Source organism: Triturus cristatus, chromosome 11 (genome assembly GCF_964204655.1).
Source record: "Triturus cristatus chromosome 11, aTriCri1.1, whole genome shotgun sequence".
NCBI classification, from domain to species: Eukaryota; Metazoa; Chordata; class Amphibia; order Caudata; family Salamandridae; genus Triturus; species Triturus cristatus.
The window spans coordinates 712417935-712435713 of record NC_140594.1 but is presented as its reverse complement, the minus strand read 5'-3'; the positions used below and the strand labels follow the sequence as shown (position 1 = coordinate 712435713).

Here is a 17779-nt window from a genome sequence, read left to right as displayed (position 1 = left end):
GACACTGCGTCCCAATGCTGTGGTAGCTGCTGTCGCCCTGGTAGAATGGCCGCGCAGCCTAACCGGAGGTTCCTTTTTAGCCAGAGAGTAACAGGCTTTAATGCACAAGACAACCCCTTGGGAGATACATTACAGACTTCAGGAGGCAAGTCAAATTGAATCAGCTGTCACCGCTCAATCTCCACACAAGGAGGTGGAGGCTGGACAGGGTCGGGTGGAGGACCGTACCCTGTTGCTGCGACAGGAGATCCTCCCGAAGAGGCAGTCAGATCGGGGGATCCATGCTCATACTGAGTAGCTCGGGATACTTAACTCTTCGAGCCCAGTCCGGTGCCACAAGAATGACTTGGGCCCGGTCGCACCTGATCTTCTTCAGCACTCTGGGCAGAAGTGGTATAGGCGGAAAGGCGTACAACAGACCGCAACTCCACTTGTGACCAAATGCGTCGCCTAGCGAGTGCCTCCTTGGAAACTCAGACGTGCAGAACTGCTGACATTGCGCTTTCTCTTCGGTGGCAAATAGATCTAACCAAGGTTCTTCCCACTGCTGAAAGAGACCTTGCACCACCTACGAGTGAAGACGCCATTGGTGATCCAACATGCACCTGCGGCTGAGTTCGTCCACCCTGGTGTTCAGGGTACCTGCCAGGTGTTGAACCACCAAGGAAATGCCTTAATGTTCCAGCCACGTCCAGAGACGTAGAGCCTCCTGACATAGGTTCCACGACCCCACCCCGCCTTGTTTGTTGCAGTAAAAAATGGCAGTGGTGTGGTCTGTGAACACCTACACTACTCTCCCCTTGACAGAGGGAAGGAATGCTTTGAGTGCAAGTAGGATCGCCCTGAGCTCCAAAAGATTGATATGGAGCTTGGACTCCGCCGGAGACCAGAGGCCTCTGATCTGCCGCTGACCCAACGCTGAGCCACCACTGCAAGTCCTGTGCAGTGCCCTCCGAGATCTGGATGTAGTCGGACAGGTTTCTCCGATGCTGCGTCCACTGGAACTTCAGGTCCCACTGCAGAGCCCGCATATGCCATCTGGCATGATCGATTAGCAGGAAGCAGGAGGCCATGAGGCCCAGCAGCCTCAGTGTCTTCCTGACCGAAACCCAGGACCAGGGCCGAAAGATCGGAATCATAGCCCCAATGTCCCGGACTCGCTGTTCGGGAGGATAAACCTGAAACTGCGCCGTATCCAGAACCGCTCTGGTGAAGAGGAGCTTCTGAGAGGGAATCAGGTGCGACTTCAGCACGTTGATGGATAACCTCAGCAAATGCAGGAGGTCGGCTGTAGTCTGGAGGTGGAAGACGACTGCCTGGGGGATAGGGCGCAGACCTTTATCCTTCTTTGGAACCAAGAAGGAGTGGGAATAACAACCACGACCTACTTCTGGCGTCGGAACGCGCTCGACGGCCCCCTTGGCCAAGAGGGCCGCAACTTCCTGCTGGAGAAGTGCCAAGTGTTCCCCCGACACGCGGTGGTACTGAGGTGGCATGGCTGGAGGGGTAGATTCGAAGGAGAGGGAGTAGCCCCTTCGGACTATTTGCAGAACCCACCTGTCCGAGGTTATGGAGCATGTATACCCAGGGGGTAGTTGTTCCTCAGAAAAGGTGAAAAGAAAGCCCGGTTGGGTAACTGCAACTCACAAGCAAGAAGAGTCAATGTGAGTGGTCGAGGAATTTCTCCTTTAGATTTTAGTACCCTCACACACCCTTACGGGTGTCATGCTTCATCATAGGGCGATGCTCCTCGTGGGGGTGGCGCTGCAGTCCCTCACGGGCCCCGCAAGAGGGCTCTTTAGAGGAGATCTTTTGAGGAGTCGCCACAGTTGTGCAGGGGGGGTGTGGGCCTCTAAAAGGAAGGTGAGTGAGTGTATTAAAATTACTAGATAGAACCCAGAACCAAGGTTTTTATTCACGGGTCCAATCAGTAAATTAAAACAAGGTGGATCCTGGAGCACCTCTTTGGAAAAAAATCTAGAGGGCAGATGCATGACTAGCTGCTGCTCTCAGGATGGGTGCTGTTGTGTTAAAAGTCAACTAAGAAATGAGATCAACATGTTTCGCACTCAGTACTGGTCCATAAGGGATCCATTGGCGCTTCGTCAGGACCGGTGATAAAGGTGAAAGTAATGTAGTGAAATAAGAATAGATTCCAGGAGGAGCCTGTGAACCTGTATTACCTTATTATTTAAGGGTAACGTGTCCAAGCGCTGATAGGTACTCTTATCGTAGGAACCTATGCTCAACCCCTCTAGTCTGGAGAGTAGGCTTCATCGGCACCGTCTAGGTAAACTGGCTGAGTAATTGTGCTCGCCTGTTTAAGGGACTGTGGACCTACCCCACCTTCATCATGTGCCGGAAAAGTTATGGAGCGCCAGTCGGGAAGGTGATGCGAATCCTGCCACCCACTGGTGTCAGGTGGGCCTGAAACACCGGACTAGGAAGGCTTAGAGGCGGCGGCAGGGGAGGTGGTGGACTGACCCGTCAGCTGTCCTCGGGACCCACCACGGCGGGTCCCACATCCGCGGCTGCGCTAAGACTGGCTGCGCAGGCATGCGGGTCTGAAAGGAACGCGCCTGGGCGCCCCGACCTCGAAAGGACCGAAAAGCGTACCCCGAGGGAGTACGCGTGGTGGCGAGACCCAAGGACTGGGCCGTAGTCCGAGAGTCCTTAAAGCGTTCAAGGGTGCTATCCGCCTTTTCACCAAAGAGGCGTGTACCATCAAAGGGCATGTCCAACAGGGTGTTCTGGACATCCCCAGAGAAGCCAGTAGTTCGGAGCCAAGCATAACGACGGAGCACCACTGTTAGGGCACTTTCCACATCGAGAGAATCGGCCGTGTCAAGCCCACAACGAACAGTAAATTTTGCAGCATCTCTCGCTTCGGTAATGGCTTGGGAGAGAACCGCCCCTGCTTCCACAGGGCGTTGAGGCAGCACCTGTGCCACAGTGTCCCACACAGAATGGGAATAGTGGCCTAGCAGGCACGCAGCATTCACCGCCCGACACCCTGAGCTGGCAGATGTGAAAATCTTTTTCCCAAATTGCTCCAGTTTCCTAGATTCCTTGTCCGGATGAGCAAAAGGGAACGCACTTGGCGAGGCAGAAGCCTGGATAACCAGACTCTCAGGTGTCTGGTGTTGTGTGAGAAAGCTGGGAACGCCCGGCGCTGGCGGCACGCCACACCCTTATCTACAGGAACTCCTGTGTTAGGTTTGATCCAAGTGCCCAACAGGATATCATTAAGCACTTCATTGAAGGGCAGTAACGGCTCCGCAGAGGACGACTGCGGCTGCAGGACATCAGTCAGGAGATTAATCCTGATAGGTACAGAAGGGAGCTCTAGGTTAAGAGCCTCAGCTGCCCTATGCAACACCACCGAAAAAATCCCAACCTCCTCTGTGGCCACGGAAGAAGGGGACAGAGTACCAGGGTGTGGAGAGAAATCCAGATCCACTGGACCCTCCACATCGCCTTCCCTTTCAGGCTCATCCTCGCATTGAGCTGCAAGAGGATCCTCAGACCCCTCCCAGTACTCCCCTTCGTCCACAGGTTGCTGAAGAGGCCGGTAAGGACGAGGTGCCCTGGGAAATGGGATAAACTCCCCTCCAAGAAATGGAATGGGAGGGTAAGATACCAGCCCCGGTTCGGCGCCGCCCGGCGTCAGCGGCACCGAAGCCAGATCCAGGGCCGGCGCCGAGGCCGGAGTCCGCGGCACCGCAGGGTATGGTGCCGGCGTACCCGAGGCCAGAGGCAGCGGCACGGAGGTAAACACTCACGACGGATCCGCGGGGCCCGAAGGCGCTCCGGAGGAACCCGGCGGGGCAAACAAATGGCACAAGGCCGACATGAGGACCTGCACCTCGTCCGAAGTCGCATGCGGGCCCGGAAAGGGTGGATAGGCCGCAGGCAACAACGGAGGCTCCAACGGAGCCGCGGGGCAGTTAGCGGCCACCCCCTCCACCGCGTCCCGCGATCAGTGAGGGGTAGAGGAAGAGCGACGTCGCTTCTCTTTTTATGGCGCCTAGACTTACCTGTCCCAGATTCAGACGAGCGATGCGGATGGCTCTGCGACCGGTTCCTCGACCTCCCACGGGATTGGGACCTCGATCGGCGCGGAACCGATTGCCGGACCGCCAACAACTTTCGGAAACGCTCCCGCAAAGCTTTTGGCGCCATGGCCCGACAATCAGGGCACACCTCGGGGTCATGGGCGTGGCCCAAGCAGAAGAGACACGTCGTGAGGGTCCGAAACCGAAATGTTTCGCCGGCAGGCCCTACAGGACTTAAACCCGGGCATCCCTATTGCACCAGGAGTCAACTACATGACAAAACAAGTTGTCAGAAACCAAGTTAAAACTTTTAACTAGGGGTACCGCTCTCTCAGATCTGCGCTGCTGTGCGGAAAAAGAAAGAACTGACGTCAGCGCGCGTCTAAGTAGCTCTGACGACATCATCTCGGCGGGCTATGATGCCAGCGACGCGCAGGGGTACTGCTGACGGAAACTTTCCGGATCCAGTCTGACGCCTGGGGATATTCTAAGGTAAGGAATCTATCACTAACGTGTCTCTTTCAGATTTATACTTTTTTTTTTAAACCCTGCCACAAAGAATCTGGCCACAAGGAGAAACATGGCAGTAAATCTGTTCTGCTTTATTGGTTACAAAGTCTGCATTTTAAAATATCTTATGGAGTTAAGGCACATGCTGTAGATCTGTGTGTGCCCAGTAAATCACAGGGAATAATATAGGTAAGATAACTCTGGAGGTGAATGCACTTGCTGGAGAGATCTGTGTTTTGTCCCGTCCTAGTTTTGAATCAAAGTAGCATAAAGGGTTAATAGGTCTCCTGGAAAGCAAATTATGTAACAGAGATTATATTTTTATTTTATGTAAATGGTTAAGTGGTTTACTCCTTTTAACCAAGATCGTTTTGTTACTTGCAGTTCATAAATTGCAATCCTTCTAATATAGCACAGTGATCTATGACGGACATGTGACTCCTACACCTTGTAACCCTCAATATCTTCAACAACCCATCCTGTACACTGATTTACACACATGATTTATTGTCAATGTGTACGTGTGATGTAAAGCGCTCCGACACCCTGCATTGGGAGGTGCAGCACTATAGCGCTATAAAAGTAAAAACAAATTAGTGGTATTTAAATTGTTTTTTTGAGTCAATACTGGGACAGACCAACTCACCTGACATTCTTACAATGCACGAATATCTCATATACAGGGACAAAGTCAGAAACATGCCTCTCTTATGTACCTGAGCCTTTGTTTCCCCTCCAATCCAATTCGGTGTATGGTACCGATAGCTCACAACCAGGATACTCCAACAAAAGGAGGCCTGATGGTCACTTAATTTCAGCCTTTGTTTTGGGCCCAGCTGGAACTTCAAATAACAGAGCCCCCTCCCTGGCTGCACGTTGCTGCTTGTAACGAAGGCAGACAACGTGCAGGCACTGCTGAATGTTTCCTGGTGCCTGAAAATTACATCGGGACAAGGTTGGAATATTTCTGTGTGGCCCAACTCTTGGCAGGGTACACGGCATCCACAGTGTGAAAAGAGTGGCTAGACGCAGTCTACCCGCGTGTATCCTCGACTTGTGCCCCGGGGAAAACTATGACAGATTTGCATGTATCAAGTAATTTTTGGGCATCAGAGCTAGCTCAGTTTAAATCAAGTCAATTATAGACATGCACTCAATCTGCACTAAAAACGAGACGATCTATATTGTAAATATACTTACCGAATCGTCTTCTATGATGGCTGCCGAGTCGAAGAAGTCGGGCCTAAGTTCTGCGCGTTCCCTTCTGTTTCTTGATGCCGGCTGAAAAAGTAAATTAGAATAATTTAACTATTAACTTTCATAGGGTACCTTTCTTTATATCTACACTATTAAGTTAGGGAGAAAAGATGTTAGCTGTGCAAACATTTTACACCATGCATTTATGTAAAGCCGGAACATTACTAAGATAATTTTCAAGCCTACAAATTGAGTGGGATTTGTGCTTTTTACAGAAAACTCCGCACAGCGCTCCGTCTCACACACCTACTTCCATCTTCTGTCCAGCACCGTGCCAGCTTTCATCTCATGCCAACATTGTGCATAGCCTGGACTGGACTCACTGCTTGATCATCATAGAACAAATTACTTAACCTCCATTACTGCTTTCCTGATGGATAGTCCACTTCTGTTCATCCATTCAAACATTCAAAGTGTGCGACTGGAGCAGACTGATTTTTTAAATATGCTCAAACACGCAGCAGGTCATTGTAAGTGTCACTGCAAAAGCAGAACTACTTTAAATGACGAATCAACTCGATAAAGGCATCGCCTTTTGCTCATTATGCAAAGTTGCCTAATTTCTAGATTCCAGAGCCTTTATGTCAAAAGTAAAAGTATGTTACCAGTCATAAACGTTCTTCATCATGGGTATTCTCTATAAATTCATCAACAGAATATCTTCAGACATGGCAAAATGTCGGTAGAAAATTTCTAAATGTATAATTTCGATTTCAAAATAATTTAGATTAATAAAACTTGCCTTTAGAAAGCAATATTTTAAGACAATTCATAAACAAAATGGCAGCCAATTCAAATCCAGCGTCGTGACAACGCAAACTTGATGAAAAACGCCAACCAAAAACAGCATTTTATATTGAAAAGCAATTGTGAAATGACACTCATATTGTGAGTGAAAACAGACTGTCCCTTTACATTTTTCATAAATTGCACTGCCATAGCATGGAGCTTGTTTTTGGGGTCAACAAATAGCCAAAGGTAGAGTTTATTTTGTTGAAGTCATGGAACTCAGAGGTGGTTTGCAATATCCTTATAAAGTATGGAGGGAGTAGCTTATCACTTATAATTCCTGATCATACCCTCACACTTTCAACAAACCACTTACATCCTTATTGTCTTGCCCTTTCACGTTCATTGCAGACAACAAGAATAAAGTCGAACAGACAAGAATAATAAAAGCATAATCTGTACTGTGAAATTACGCACCAATAAGCAGTAATTTTTGGTAACTTTTTTCTTACATGGTCCATAAATATCTACTTTCAGATCACTTATCTTTTTAGAGAAAAATAGCAGAAGGAAATGCCAGTTACCATTTTCCTTGTCCTAACTGCAGCTATAATTCAGCTCGGCGACCTGCCTATCACCTTGTTTGCTGGCTCTTGCAGCAGGCACAGTGATGTCAGAACTTACCTACAGTACTTTATTACAGTTGAAATGCACCTAATTTCTTTATTACAGACTACTAGAGACTTCTCTAATCGCATGTAATAAGGAAATCAGAGACAGGCAGATAGGGATTTTAGTTACCCATGTATCATAAACCGAATAGAGTATCAACTTAACCATGACCTCACAGGATAGAAACCAGAAAACCTATTGAGGAATAGAGGACTCTTTACAAATAAATTACACTGGGGATCTTGGTCGACTCAGACATGTGTCATGGAGTCAAAATCCAGCACCAACGCCTTGAACATGTGATACGATCTCTGGCTACATCCCTGTAAATGTCTGGGATAGGGACATTGTTCATATAAGCAGCAGTGGCTGCCTCTCCCTGTTGGAATGTGCCTGTTAAACTGACAAAGGTCTACTGACTCAGACAGCAGTATATGACACAGGAGAATATTCACAGAGCGATGGATTGTTTGGATGAGGACAAACCGCTCCATAATGCAGAAGGAATATGCTACTTACCAGTATGCATCTGTTCTTGGCATGTAGAGCTGCAGATCTACACACTATGCATAGATCGCCATTGAGAGTCTTTGGAAGTCACAAGATAGGTGACTCCTCCTTTGGATCATAGGGCGCATGGGCATCGGCTCCATCCTCAGATTGTTTTTCCCCAGCAGGGAAATGATGGAGCTTTGTAAGAAACAGGAAAGATGCCCATGTATGCTGCATCTAAATAAGATAATTCTGGAACAGATAAAGGTAGCCGGGGAGGCGGGTGGGCGTGTGTAGATCTGCAGTTCTACATGCCAAGAACAGATGCATACTGGTAAGTGGCATATTCCGTTCGAGGCATATGAGCTGCAGATTACACACTATGCATAGATTGTATAGCAGTATCCCCTCCTAGCGGCGACAACCAGTATCTGTTGCAGTGTTTGAAATAGTGTTTTGAGTACAGCCTGGCCCACACTAGCTTGTTGTTTAGTTTGCACATCTACACAATAGTGTTTTGTGAATGTGTGCGGCGTAGACCATGTAGCTGCTCTGCAGATATCATCTAAGGGAATGTTCCCTAAAAATGCCATTGAAGCCACTATCTTTCGTGTAGAGTGGGCTTTAGGAGGAACAGATAATGTACGTTTTGCTTTGTGGTAGCAAATTTGTAAGCATTTGACAATCCACCTAGCTATCCCAGATTTTGATATGAGGTTGCCCTTGTGTGGTGGTGAGAAAGACACGAAAAGTTGTTTGGTCTTACGAAAGGGTTATGTTCTCTTGATGCTGTAAAGCAATGCTCTTTTGATATCTAAGGTATGAAGAGCTCTTTCTGCAACTGTTTGTGGCTGCGAGAAGAATACAGGCAGCTCCACAGATTGATTGAGGTGGAAGGGAGAAATGACTTTAGGATTAGTTCGGAGAACAACCTTATTATGATGCATCTGCAGAAAGGGTTCCTGAATCGTTAGTGCTTGTCGTTCGCTAACTCTTCGTAAAGAAGTAATGGCTACTAGGAAAGCAACTTTCCATGTTAAGAATTGTAGCTCACATTTATGTAGAGGTTCAAATGGAGGACCCATTAGTCTTGTGAGAATGATGTTTAAATTCCACACAGGTGAAGGTGGTATTCTGGGGGGAATTATTCTTTTGAGGCCCTCCATAAAGGCTTTTATGGCAGGTACTCTGAGAAAAGTGATAGATGTTGTCTATTTTGTAGATATGCTGCTATGGCCGCAAGATGCAGTCTAAGTGACGTGTAAGCTAAGTTGCATCTTTGGAGGTGTAGTAAATAGCCGATGATGTGTTGGATAGACACATCTAGGGGATTGGTGTTGTTGTTATGACAATATATTACAAAACGTTTCCACTTGGCTGCATAGTATGCTCTAGTGGTAAGCCGTCTAGCTTCTTTAATGGCATTCATACAGTCAGGGGGAAGGAAGATTAAGGTAACTGAATTCTAGGACCTCAGGAGCCAGATTGCAAGGTTGAGCTGAGCTGAGTCTGGGTGTCTGATCTCTCCATGGTTCTGAATTAAGAGGCGTGGAGAGAGGTGTAACTTCTGGTGCGGAACTACGGAGAGTTCCAGCAGTGTGGGGTACCACGGATGTGTGGCCCAAGTTGGAGCAATCAGGATGAGAGTTAAGGAATGTTGATGTAGTTTGTGCACCACTAGTGGAAAGAGTGGGAGAGGCGGAAAAGCGTACGCAAATCTGCCTGACCAGTTCATCCATATCGCATTGCCTTTGGACAATGGGTGTGGATATCTGGCGGCGAAGGTTGGGCATTTGACGTTTTCGTGGGTGGCGAAGAGGTCTATCTGTGGTTGCCTCCACATTTGAAAAAACGGTTAAAGAACTTGCGGATGAAGTTCCCACTCGTGGATCTGTTGTGTTTGACAGCTCAACAGATCGGCTATGGTGTTTTGGACTCCTGGGACATGTTGGGCTAGGAGAAAAATGTTCTGAGGTATAGCCCACCTCCAAATGTTCTGTGCTAGCTGAGAGAGCTGCAGAGTGTGGGTTCCGCCTTGTTTTTGTATGTAGTACATGGCTGTCATGTTGTCCGTGCGGACTAAGGCAGTCTTGCTTGATATTTGTTTTTGAAATGCTTTCAAAGGCTAGGAATATGGCTAGTAACTCCAGGTGGTTGATGTGGAGTAACTTTTGTTGAGGTGTCCACCCGCCCTGCATGATGTGATGTAGTAGGTGAGCTCCCCAGCCAGAGAGCGATGCGTCCGTTGTCATAACTATTTGAGGAACCAGCTCTAGGAACGGTCGTCCTTTGGAAAGGTTCTTGGTGTTCAACCACTGCAGAGAGTGATGAGTACGACCGTCTACAAACACCAGATCTGTTAACGGACCTTGAGCCTGGTTCCATTGGCGTGCTAAGCACTCTTGGAGAGGACGCATCTGGAGTCTTGCATGAGGCACTATGAATATGCAAGAGGACATCATCCCTATGAGTTGCATGAACACTCGAGCTGGAAGAGAGTGTTGCGGTTGGAATTTGGTGAGAAGAGCCTGTATGCTTGCCATCCTGGCGGGACAGGGATAGGCCAACGCTTTTGAGGTGTCTATTGTGGCACCAAGGTATTGTTGTGTGTGGAACGGTTGCTGATGGGACTTGGTGTGGTTTACTGTGAACCCCAGGTTGTGGAGTAGTTGGATCGTGGCGGGCTGTATGAGCTGGCTTTTATGAGCCAGTCGCCCAGATATGGGTAGACGTGAATGTGCTGTCTTCTTAGGTGTGCTGCGACCACCGCTAGGCACTTGGTAAACACTCATGGTGCTGTTGTGACTCCAAATGGGAGTACTTTGAATTGATAGTGCTGACCGTTCACTACGAATCTGAGATACTTTCTGTGAGTGGCGTGAATGAGGAAATAGGTGTCCTTGAGGTCTAGGGTAGCAAGGAAGTCGCCCTGTGAAAGCAGAGGAAGGACTTGTTGGAGTGTGATCATGTGGAAATGGCCTGAGTGTATGTATAGGTTTAGGGGTCTTAGGGCTAGAATAGGCCTTAGAGAGCCGTCCTTCTTTGGTATGAGAAAATACAGGGAGTAAACTCCTTTGTTTTGTTGGGGCAGGGGAACTGGTTCTAGTGCACTTTTTTGTAGGAGGGAGATTACCTCCTGCTTTAGCTGAAACAAATGTTCTTGTGACATTGGACGCTGTTTGGGTGGTATGTTTGGGGGGGTAGATGTTAGTTCGAGACAGTAACCTGATTGAATTATCTGTTGTACCCACCTGTCTGAGGTGATGTTGGTCCAGACAGGAAGGAATTGTTGGAGTCTTCCCCCGACTGGAGTGGAATGGTCTGGGGGAAGTGGAGGGAAGTCATTGGGTGGGGGTGGAGGTAGAGCGAGAGTTGTTGGTTTTGCCTCTGCCTTTGTTGTTGTTCCCCCTGTAACCACCTCTTTGGTAACCTCTAGTAAAGGTGAATTCGATGGGAGCCTTTTAAGAAGTGGTGGGGCTAACCGAGGAGTAGCCTCTGGAGGTGCTCCTGAAGGATGAGCGACGAAAGGAGCGTCTGGGAGCTTGCGATTTAGCTGTGTCGGTATCCTTCTTCATTTTTTCAAGGGATACGTCAACATTAAGGCCAAATAGGTGTTGCTCATCAAATGGTTGATTGAAAATGGAACTCTGGACTTCAGGTTTGAAACCTGAAGAACAAGTTACTTACCTTCGGTAACGATGTATCTGTAAGAAACATTAGTTAGTTAGATTCCTCACCTTAGAATATCCCCAGGCTTCAGGCTGGATCCGGAAAGATTTTTCGTCAGCAATACCCCTTGCGCGTCGCTAGGCGTCGTCTGCGGCTCCGCGTCAGTCGTCGAGCGCCGGAATGACGTCGGAGTACTTAGACGCCGCCCTCGCGCGCTGACGTCAGTTCTTGTACATAGCTTTCCGCGCCAGGAACGCAGAGCCATGCAAGAGACCGACACTGGTGCCAAAAAATCTAGGGCCCTGAAAAGGATAACCTTAACCCTAGATGTCAGTTCGCAGAACGGGGAGGATGGGTGGGTCGGTGAGGAATCTAACTAACTAATGTTTCTTACAGATACATCGTTACCGAGGGTAAGTAACTTGTTCATCTGAAAGAAACACGTTAGTTAGATTCCTCACCTTAGAATAGATACCCCAGCAATACCAACCCCGGTGGTGGGTCTGCGAACCAAGATCACACCAGAAAGTCCTGGAGAACAGAACGGCCAAAGAAGCCGTCTCTCCTGACTTGGCTGTCCAGGCAATAGTGCTTGGCAAACGTGTGCAGTGAAGCTCACGTCGCCGCCTGACAGATGTCCCGCAAGGGAACTCCCCGGCCCAGGGCAGTAGTAGCCGCTGTGGCCCGGGTGGAATGGGCCCCAACCCAACAGGAGGGTCCTTTTTTGCCAAGGAGTAACAAACTTTAATACACAACACGACCCACCGTGAGATGGTCCGTTTGTGTACCGCTTTCCCCTTCTTAGCTCCTACGTATCCAACAAAAAGTTGGTCGTCCACCCAGAACTGTTTGGTGCGGTCCAAATAAACGGACAGCGCCCGTTTTGGGTCCAGACGGTGGAGCCTCTCTTCCTCTTTTGAAGGATGCAGAAAGAAGGTGGGCAACGTGACCGATTGCCCGAGCTGAAAATGGGTCACCACTTTTGGTAGAAAAGAAGGACAAGGCCGGAGGACAACCTTGTCCGGATGAACAGAAAGAAAGGGAGGCTTAGATGACAGAGCCTGGAGCTCACTCACCCGTCTAGCCGAGGTGATAGCTACCAGGAAAGCAGTTTTCAGGGTCAGAAGACTAATGGGACAATTGTGAAGACGCTCAAAGGGAGCACTCATCAGAAAAGTCAGAACAAGATTCAAGTCCCACTGAGGCATTACGAAGGGGACAGGAGGGAACATGTGAGTAATGCCTTTGAGAAAACAGAAAACAGGGGACTCGAAAAGAGAAGGCTGATCAGGAAGCCGTAAGAAGGCAGAGATTGCAGCAAGATAACCTTTCAAGGTGCCCAAAGCAGAGCCCTGCTGGGCCAAAGAAAGAAGAAAGAGTAGAACCTCAGAAAGAGGGGCGGAAAGGGGATCCACAGCCTTTGCTGTGCACCATGCCACAAATTTGTTCCACCGGCATGCGTATACCGTCTTTGTGGAGGGACGCCTGGCTGCCAGAATGACATCACAGACTTCAGGAGGCAAGCCAAATTGCATCAACTGCCCCTGCTCAATCTCCACGCATGGAGGTGGAGGCTGGACAGGTTCGGGTGGAGGACCGTCCCCTGCTGCTGCGACAGAGGTCCTCCTGAAGAGGCAGTCGTATCGGGGGATCGATTGACATACTGAGTAGCTCGGGATACCAGAACCTTCGTGCCCAATCTGGAGCCACCAAGATAACTTGGGCCCGGTCGCGCCTGATCATCTTCAGCACTCTGGGCAGAAGTGGTATAGGTGGAAAGGCGTACAACAGACCGCAACTCCACTCGCGATGAAAAGCGTCTCCGAGCGAGTGCTGCCTTGGAAATTCCAACGCGCAGAACTGCTGACATTGCGCGTTCTCTTCGGTGGCGAATAGATCTAACCAAGGCTATCCCCACTGCAGAAAGAGAACTTGCGCCACGTCCGAGTTCAGACGCCATTCGTGATCCATCATCCACCGGCAGCTGAGTTTGAATGCTCTGGCGTTCAGAGAGCCCGCCAGATGTTGAACCACCAGGGTGATGCCCTGGTGTTCCAGCCATGTCCAGAGGCGCAGAGCCTCCTGACAAAGGGTCCACGACCCCAACCCGCCCTGTTTGTTGCAATACCACATGGCGGTGGTGTTGTCTGTGAACACCTGCACAACACTTCGCCCGGACAGAGGGAAGGAAGGCTTTCAGTGCAAGCCGGATCGCTCTCAGCTCCAAAAGGTTGATGTGGAGTTGAGTCTCCGCCGAAGACCAGAGTCCTCTGATCTCCGCCTCTCCCATGTGGCCCCCCCATACCAGGAGGGACGCGTCCGTCACTACTACGTGCTCCGGTTGGGGTAGGGAGAGGCATCTGCCGCTGACCCAATCGCAGTCCGTGAGCCACCACTGCAACTGTTTCGCGGTGCCCTCCGAGATCAAGACATGGTCGGACAGGTTGCCTCGATAATGGGGCCCACTGAAACTTCAGGTCCCAATGCAGAGCCCGCATTCGCCACCTGGCGAAATGCACCAACAGGATGCAGGAGGCCATCAGCCCCAGAAGCCGCAGCACCAACCTGACCGAAACCCAGGATAGAGGCCGAAAGATGGGAATCAGAGCCTGAATATCCCGGACCCGCTGTTCCGGAGGATAAGCCCGGAACTGCGCCGAATCGAGAACCGCTCCGATGAAGAGGAGCTTCTGGGAGGGGCTCAGGTGTGACTTCGGCACGTTGATGGAGAACCCCAGCAAATGCAGGAGGTCGGCCGTAGTCTGGAGGTGGGAGACGACTTGCTGGGGCGAGCCCGCCTTCAACAGCCAGTCGTCTAGATAGGGGAAGACTGGAACCCCCGATCTGCGCAGATGAGCTGCGACCACCGCCATCACTTTCGTGAACACCCGAGGGGCACTGGTGAGGCCAAAGGGGAGCACGGTGAACTGAAAGTGCTCCTGACCCACCGCGAACTGCAGGTAACGCCAGTGGGCAGGCAGGACGGGGATGTGAAAATAGGCGTCCTGCAAGTCCAATGCTACCATCCAGTCTCCAGGGTCGAGGGCAGCCAGAACCTGAGCTAAAGTTAGCATCTTGAACAGTTCCTTCCGGAGGAAGGTGTTGACGCTCCTGAGGTCCAAGATAGGGCGTAGGCCCCCTTTGCCATTCTTGGGAACCAGAAAGTAGTGGGAATAGCAACCACGGCCTACTTCTGGACCAGGAACGCGCTCGACGGCCTCTTTGGCCAAGAGGGCCGTAACTTCCTCCCGCAGAAGATTCAAGTGATCCTCCGATATACGGTGGCACTGCGGTGGCATGGCTGGAGGGGTCGCCTCTAAGGGGAGGGAGTAGCCCCTTCGGACGATTTGCAGCACCCACCTGTCCGAAGTGATGGAGCGCCAGTGGAGCAGGTGATGGCGAACTCTGCTGCCCACTGGCGTGGAATGGGCCTGAAAGCTCGGACTAGGAGGGCTTTGAGGCGGATGCTGCCGGGGTGGATGTGGACTGACCGCGTTGTCCTCTAGAACCGCCACGGCGGAACCCACGTCCGCGTGCAAGTTGGTTCTGCAGACGGTGGCTAGGCGGACGTGAGGAGGCGCCCCTTCCTTGGCCACGAAAGGGGCGAAAGGCTGAAGTGCGCGGCCGTGGGGCCAAGAGACCCAAGGACGTGGCCATAGCCCGGGAGTCCTTAAAACGAGCCAGCGCACTATCGCCTTCTCACCAAAACGGCGAGTGCCATCAAAGGGCATATCCATGAGGAAACTCTGGACATCCCCCGAAAAAGACGTGGACCGCAGCCAGGCGTGGCCCCGGAGCACCACCAAGGTGGAAATCGCCCTACCCAGCGAATCCGTGGTGTCTAGTCCACACCGTATGTTATGTCGTGCTGCATCTCGCCCGTCAGCAAGCGCCCGGGAGAGAAGAGTCCGGGCCTCCTCTGGACACAGGGGCAGCACGTCCTCCACCGTATCCCACAGAGAGTGGGAGAAACGGTCAAATAGGCAAGCGGTGTTCAAAGACCACAGGCCCAAACTAGGGAAGAGAACAACTTCTTTCCGAACTGTTCGAGCCTCTTGGATTCCCGATCCGGAGAGGCAGACGGGAAGGAGGATTGGGAAGTGGAGGTCTGGATAACCAGACTCTCGGGGTGGGGTGTTGGGACAGGAAACTGGGGTCGCCCGGAGCAGGGCGGTGGCGCCGGGCCACGTTCCGATCCACAGGAGGAACTGTGGAGGGCTTGGACCAAGTGCCCTGCAGAACGTCGACGAGGGCCTCATTGAACTGCAGCAGAGGCTGTGTGGAGCTTGCTGACGGTTGAAGCACCTCTGTGAGGACGTTAGTCCTCACGGCCACAGCAGGCAACTCGAGCCCCAGGGCTTCGGCCGCCTTGTGCAGCACTACTGAAAAAGCTGCACCTTCCTCCGAGGCCACAGTCGGAGGAGAAATGAAACCAGCGTCCGGGGAAGTGTCCAGACCACTGGCATCCCCCAGTCCTGTGAAAGTTGGCCCTGGATGGCCATAGGGTCCTCAGACCCCTCCCAGTCGCCCCCGTCATTCCGATTCCTGATAAACAGGAGGAATGATCGGAGCCGGGCAGTAGATGAAACGCTCATCCATCGGCGTCTGGTGCGGCGTCAAGCGGCGCCGGGACCGGACAGGGGCTAAACACCGGGGAACGGCGTCGTCCGGAGACGGCGCCGGAACCGGTGTCGGAGGCGTCGTGAGGTCGACCGGCGCCAGCAGAGATCCAGGCCTGGATCCCTCGGGGACCTGCGGCGTCGGGACCGAAGTAGTCGATGGGGCCGGAGCCGCCGGCACGCGAGGTCGCCCAGTCGAGCCTGCGGGGCCCGAAGGCGCGTTGACGGCGGAGCCGCGTCAGTCCCAGGGACCGGCGGGTATGGGAGCCGCGAGGGTGGGACCACCCTGACCCTCGGCCAAGTCGCGCAACCGGCGAGGGGAGTCCGAAGAGCGGTGTCGCCTCTTGGACTTCTTAGATCGCTTCGACTTACCCGAAGACTTCGAGCCCGACGAGCGATGATGGTGACTGCGGCTCCGCGACCGGTCCTTGGACCTCCTCCGGCACCGTGAGCGGCGCGGAGCCGAGTGCTGAAGCTCGAGAAGCTTACGGGACCGCTCCCGCCTAGCCTTCGAGGTCAAGGCCTGACAATCGGGGCACATCACCGCGTCGTGGTCGGCCCCCAGGCAGTAAAGGCACCGGCGATGGTGGTCCGTCACCGACATCAGTCGATGACAGGAGTCACAGGCTTTAACCCAGGCATCCTACCGGCACCAGAGTCGAGTCGACAGAAGACCAAAAAGAGTCAAAAAAGTTAAGTCAAAAATTGACTAAGTGGTAAGCTCTTCCCGGATCGGTGCTGTTTGGCGCGGAAAAAAGAAGAACTGACGTCAGCGCGCGAGGGCGGCGTCTAAGTACTCCAACGACGTCATTCCGACGCACGACGCCAACGACGGACGCGGAGCCGCAGACGCCTAGCGACGCGCAAGGGGTATTGTTACAAAAATCTTTCCGGATCCAGCCTGACGCCTCGGGATATTCTAAGGTGAGGAATCTAAGTAACGTGTTTCTTTCAGATAAAGGGTATCAAAATACACTTTATCAGAATGAGATGCTTTAGTTAAATACTTTGCAATAGGCAATTGACTTTTGAATGCCATAGTTACAGTTTGTTGCAATAGGCAACACAATTTAAAACATAATGATACATTGAGCTCAATGGGAATTTCAAGTTAAATGCAATTGATTACTTTTAGGATTACTTTTCTAACTCCAGGACTGGATCCTAGATTCAGTCCTGGGACAGTTCCTCGAAACAGGTGAGTAAATACGATTTAGTTACTGTTGTGATTTTTAAGCAATATTTTGGTATTTTAAAAGTTGACACTTAGAAACGTTTCTCTAATAAAATCACCAATGTTATCCTATAGGAGGAAATTCACTTAGCAGGTAAGTGGGGTTATGGTTACTTTTTCTAGTTCAGTGTTGGATCCTGGATCCAGCACTAGTGTACCACCTGTAAGCAGTTGAGAGAATGCTTTAGGTTATACAGGCGATTTTTAACCAATATTTATAAGTTTGCAAAATCGACACTTGGAAGAAATTTCACAGAAAAACAGTCAATGGTTTCCTATGGAAGCAAATTGAGTTAGCGGTAAGTAAGGTTGTAATTACTTTTCAGGGTCAGTGCTGGGCACCAAGATCCAGCACTGGGATCTCTCCTGATAGCAGGTGAGTATTTCCGTTTTCGTTACTCGGTTGATTTTAGGTGAACATTTTAAATTTTAGAAACTCCACACTTAAAAGAATTTTCAAGTGAAACCGGACAATGTTACCCTATAGAAGTAAAGTGAGTTATCAGCTTTTGGGTAAGTACTTGACTGGCAGAGTTAAGGTT

At 50.8% G+C, this 17779-nt stretch overlaps 1 protein-coding gene across 2 annotated transcripts in view; it reads right to left on the bottom strand.

Annotated features, from left to right (window-relative positions):
• STAG1 (STAG1 cohesin complex component) overlaps positions 1 to 17779 on the bottom strand; it is a 1292585-nt gene that overhangs the window by 28812 nt on the left and 1245994 nt on the right. For both annotated transcript variants that reach the window (XM_085634343.1, XM_085634344.1), the window contains exon 33: positions 5766 to 5846. In XM_085634343.1, the coding sequence (XP_085490469.1) occupies positions 5766 to 5846 (81 nt within the window). The remainder of the gene's footprint in view (positions 1 to 5765; positions 5847 to 17779) is intronic.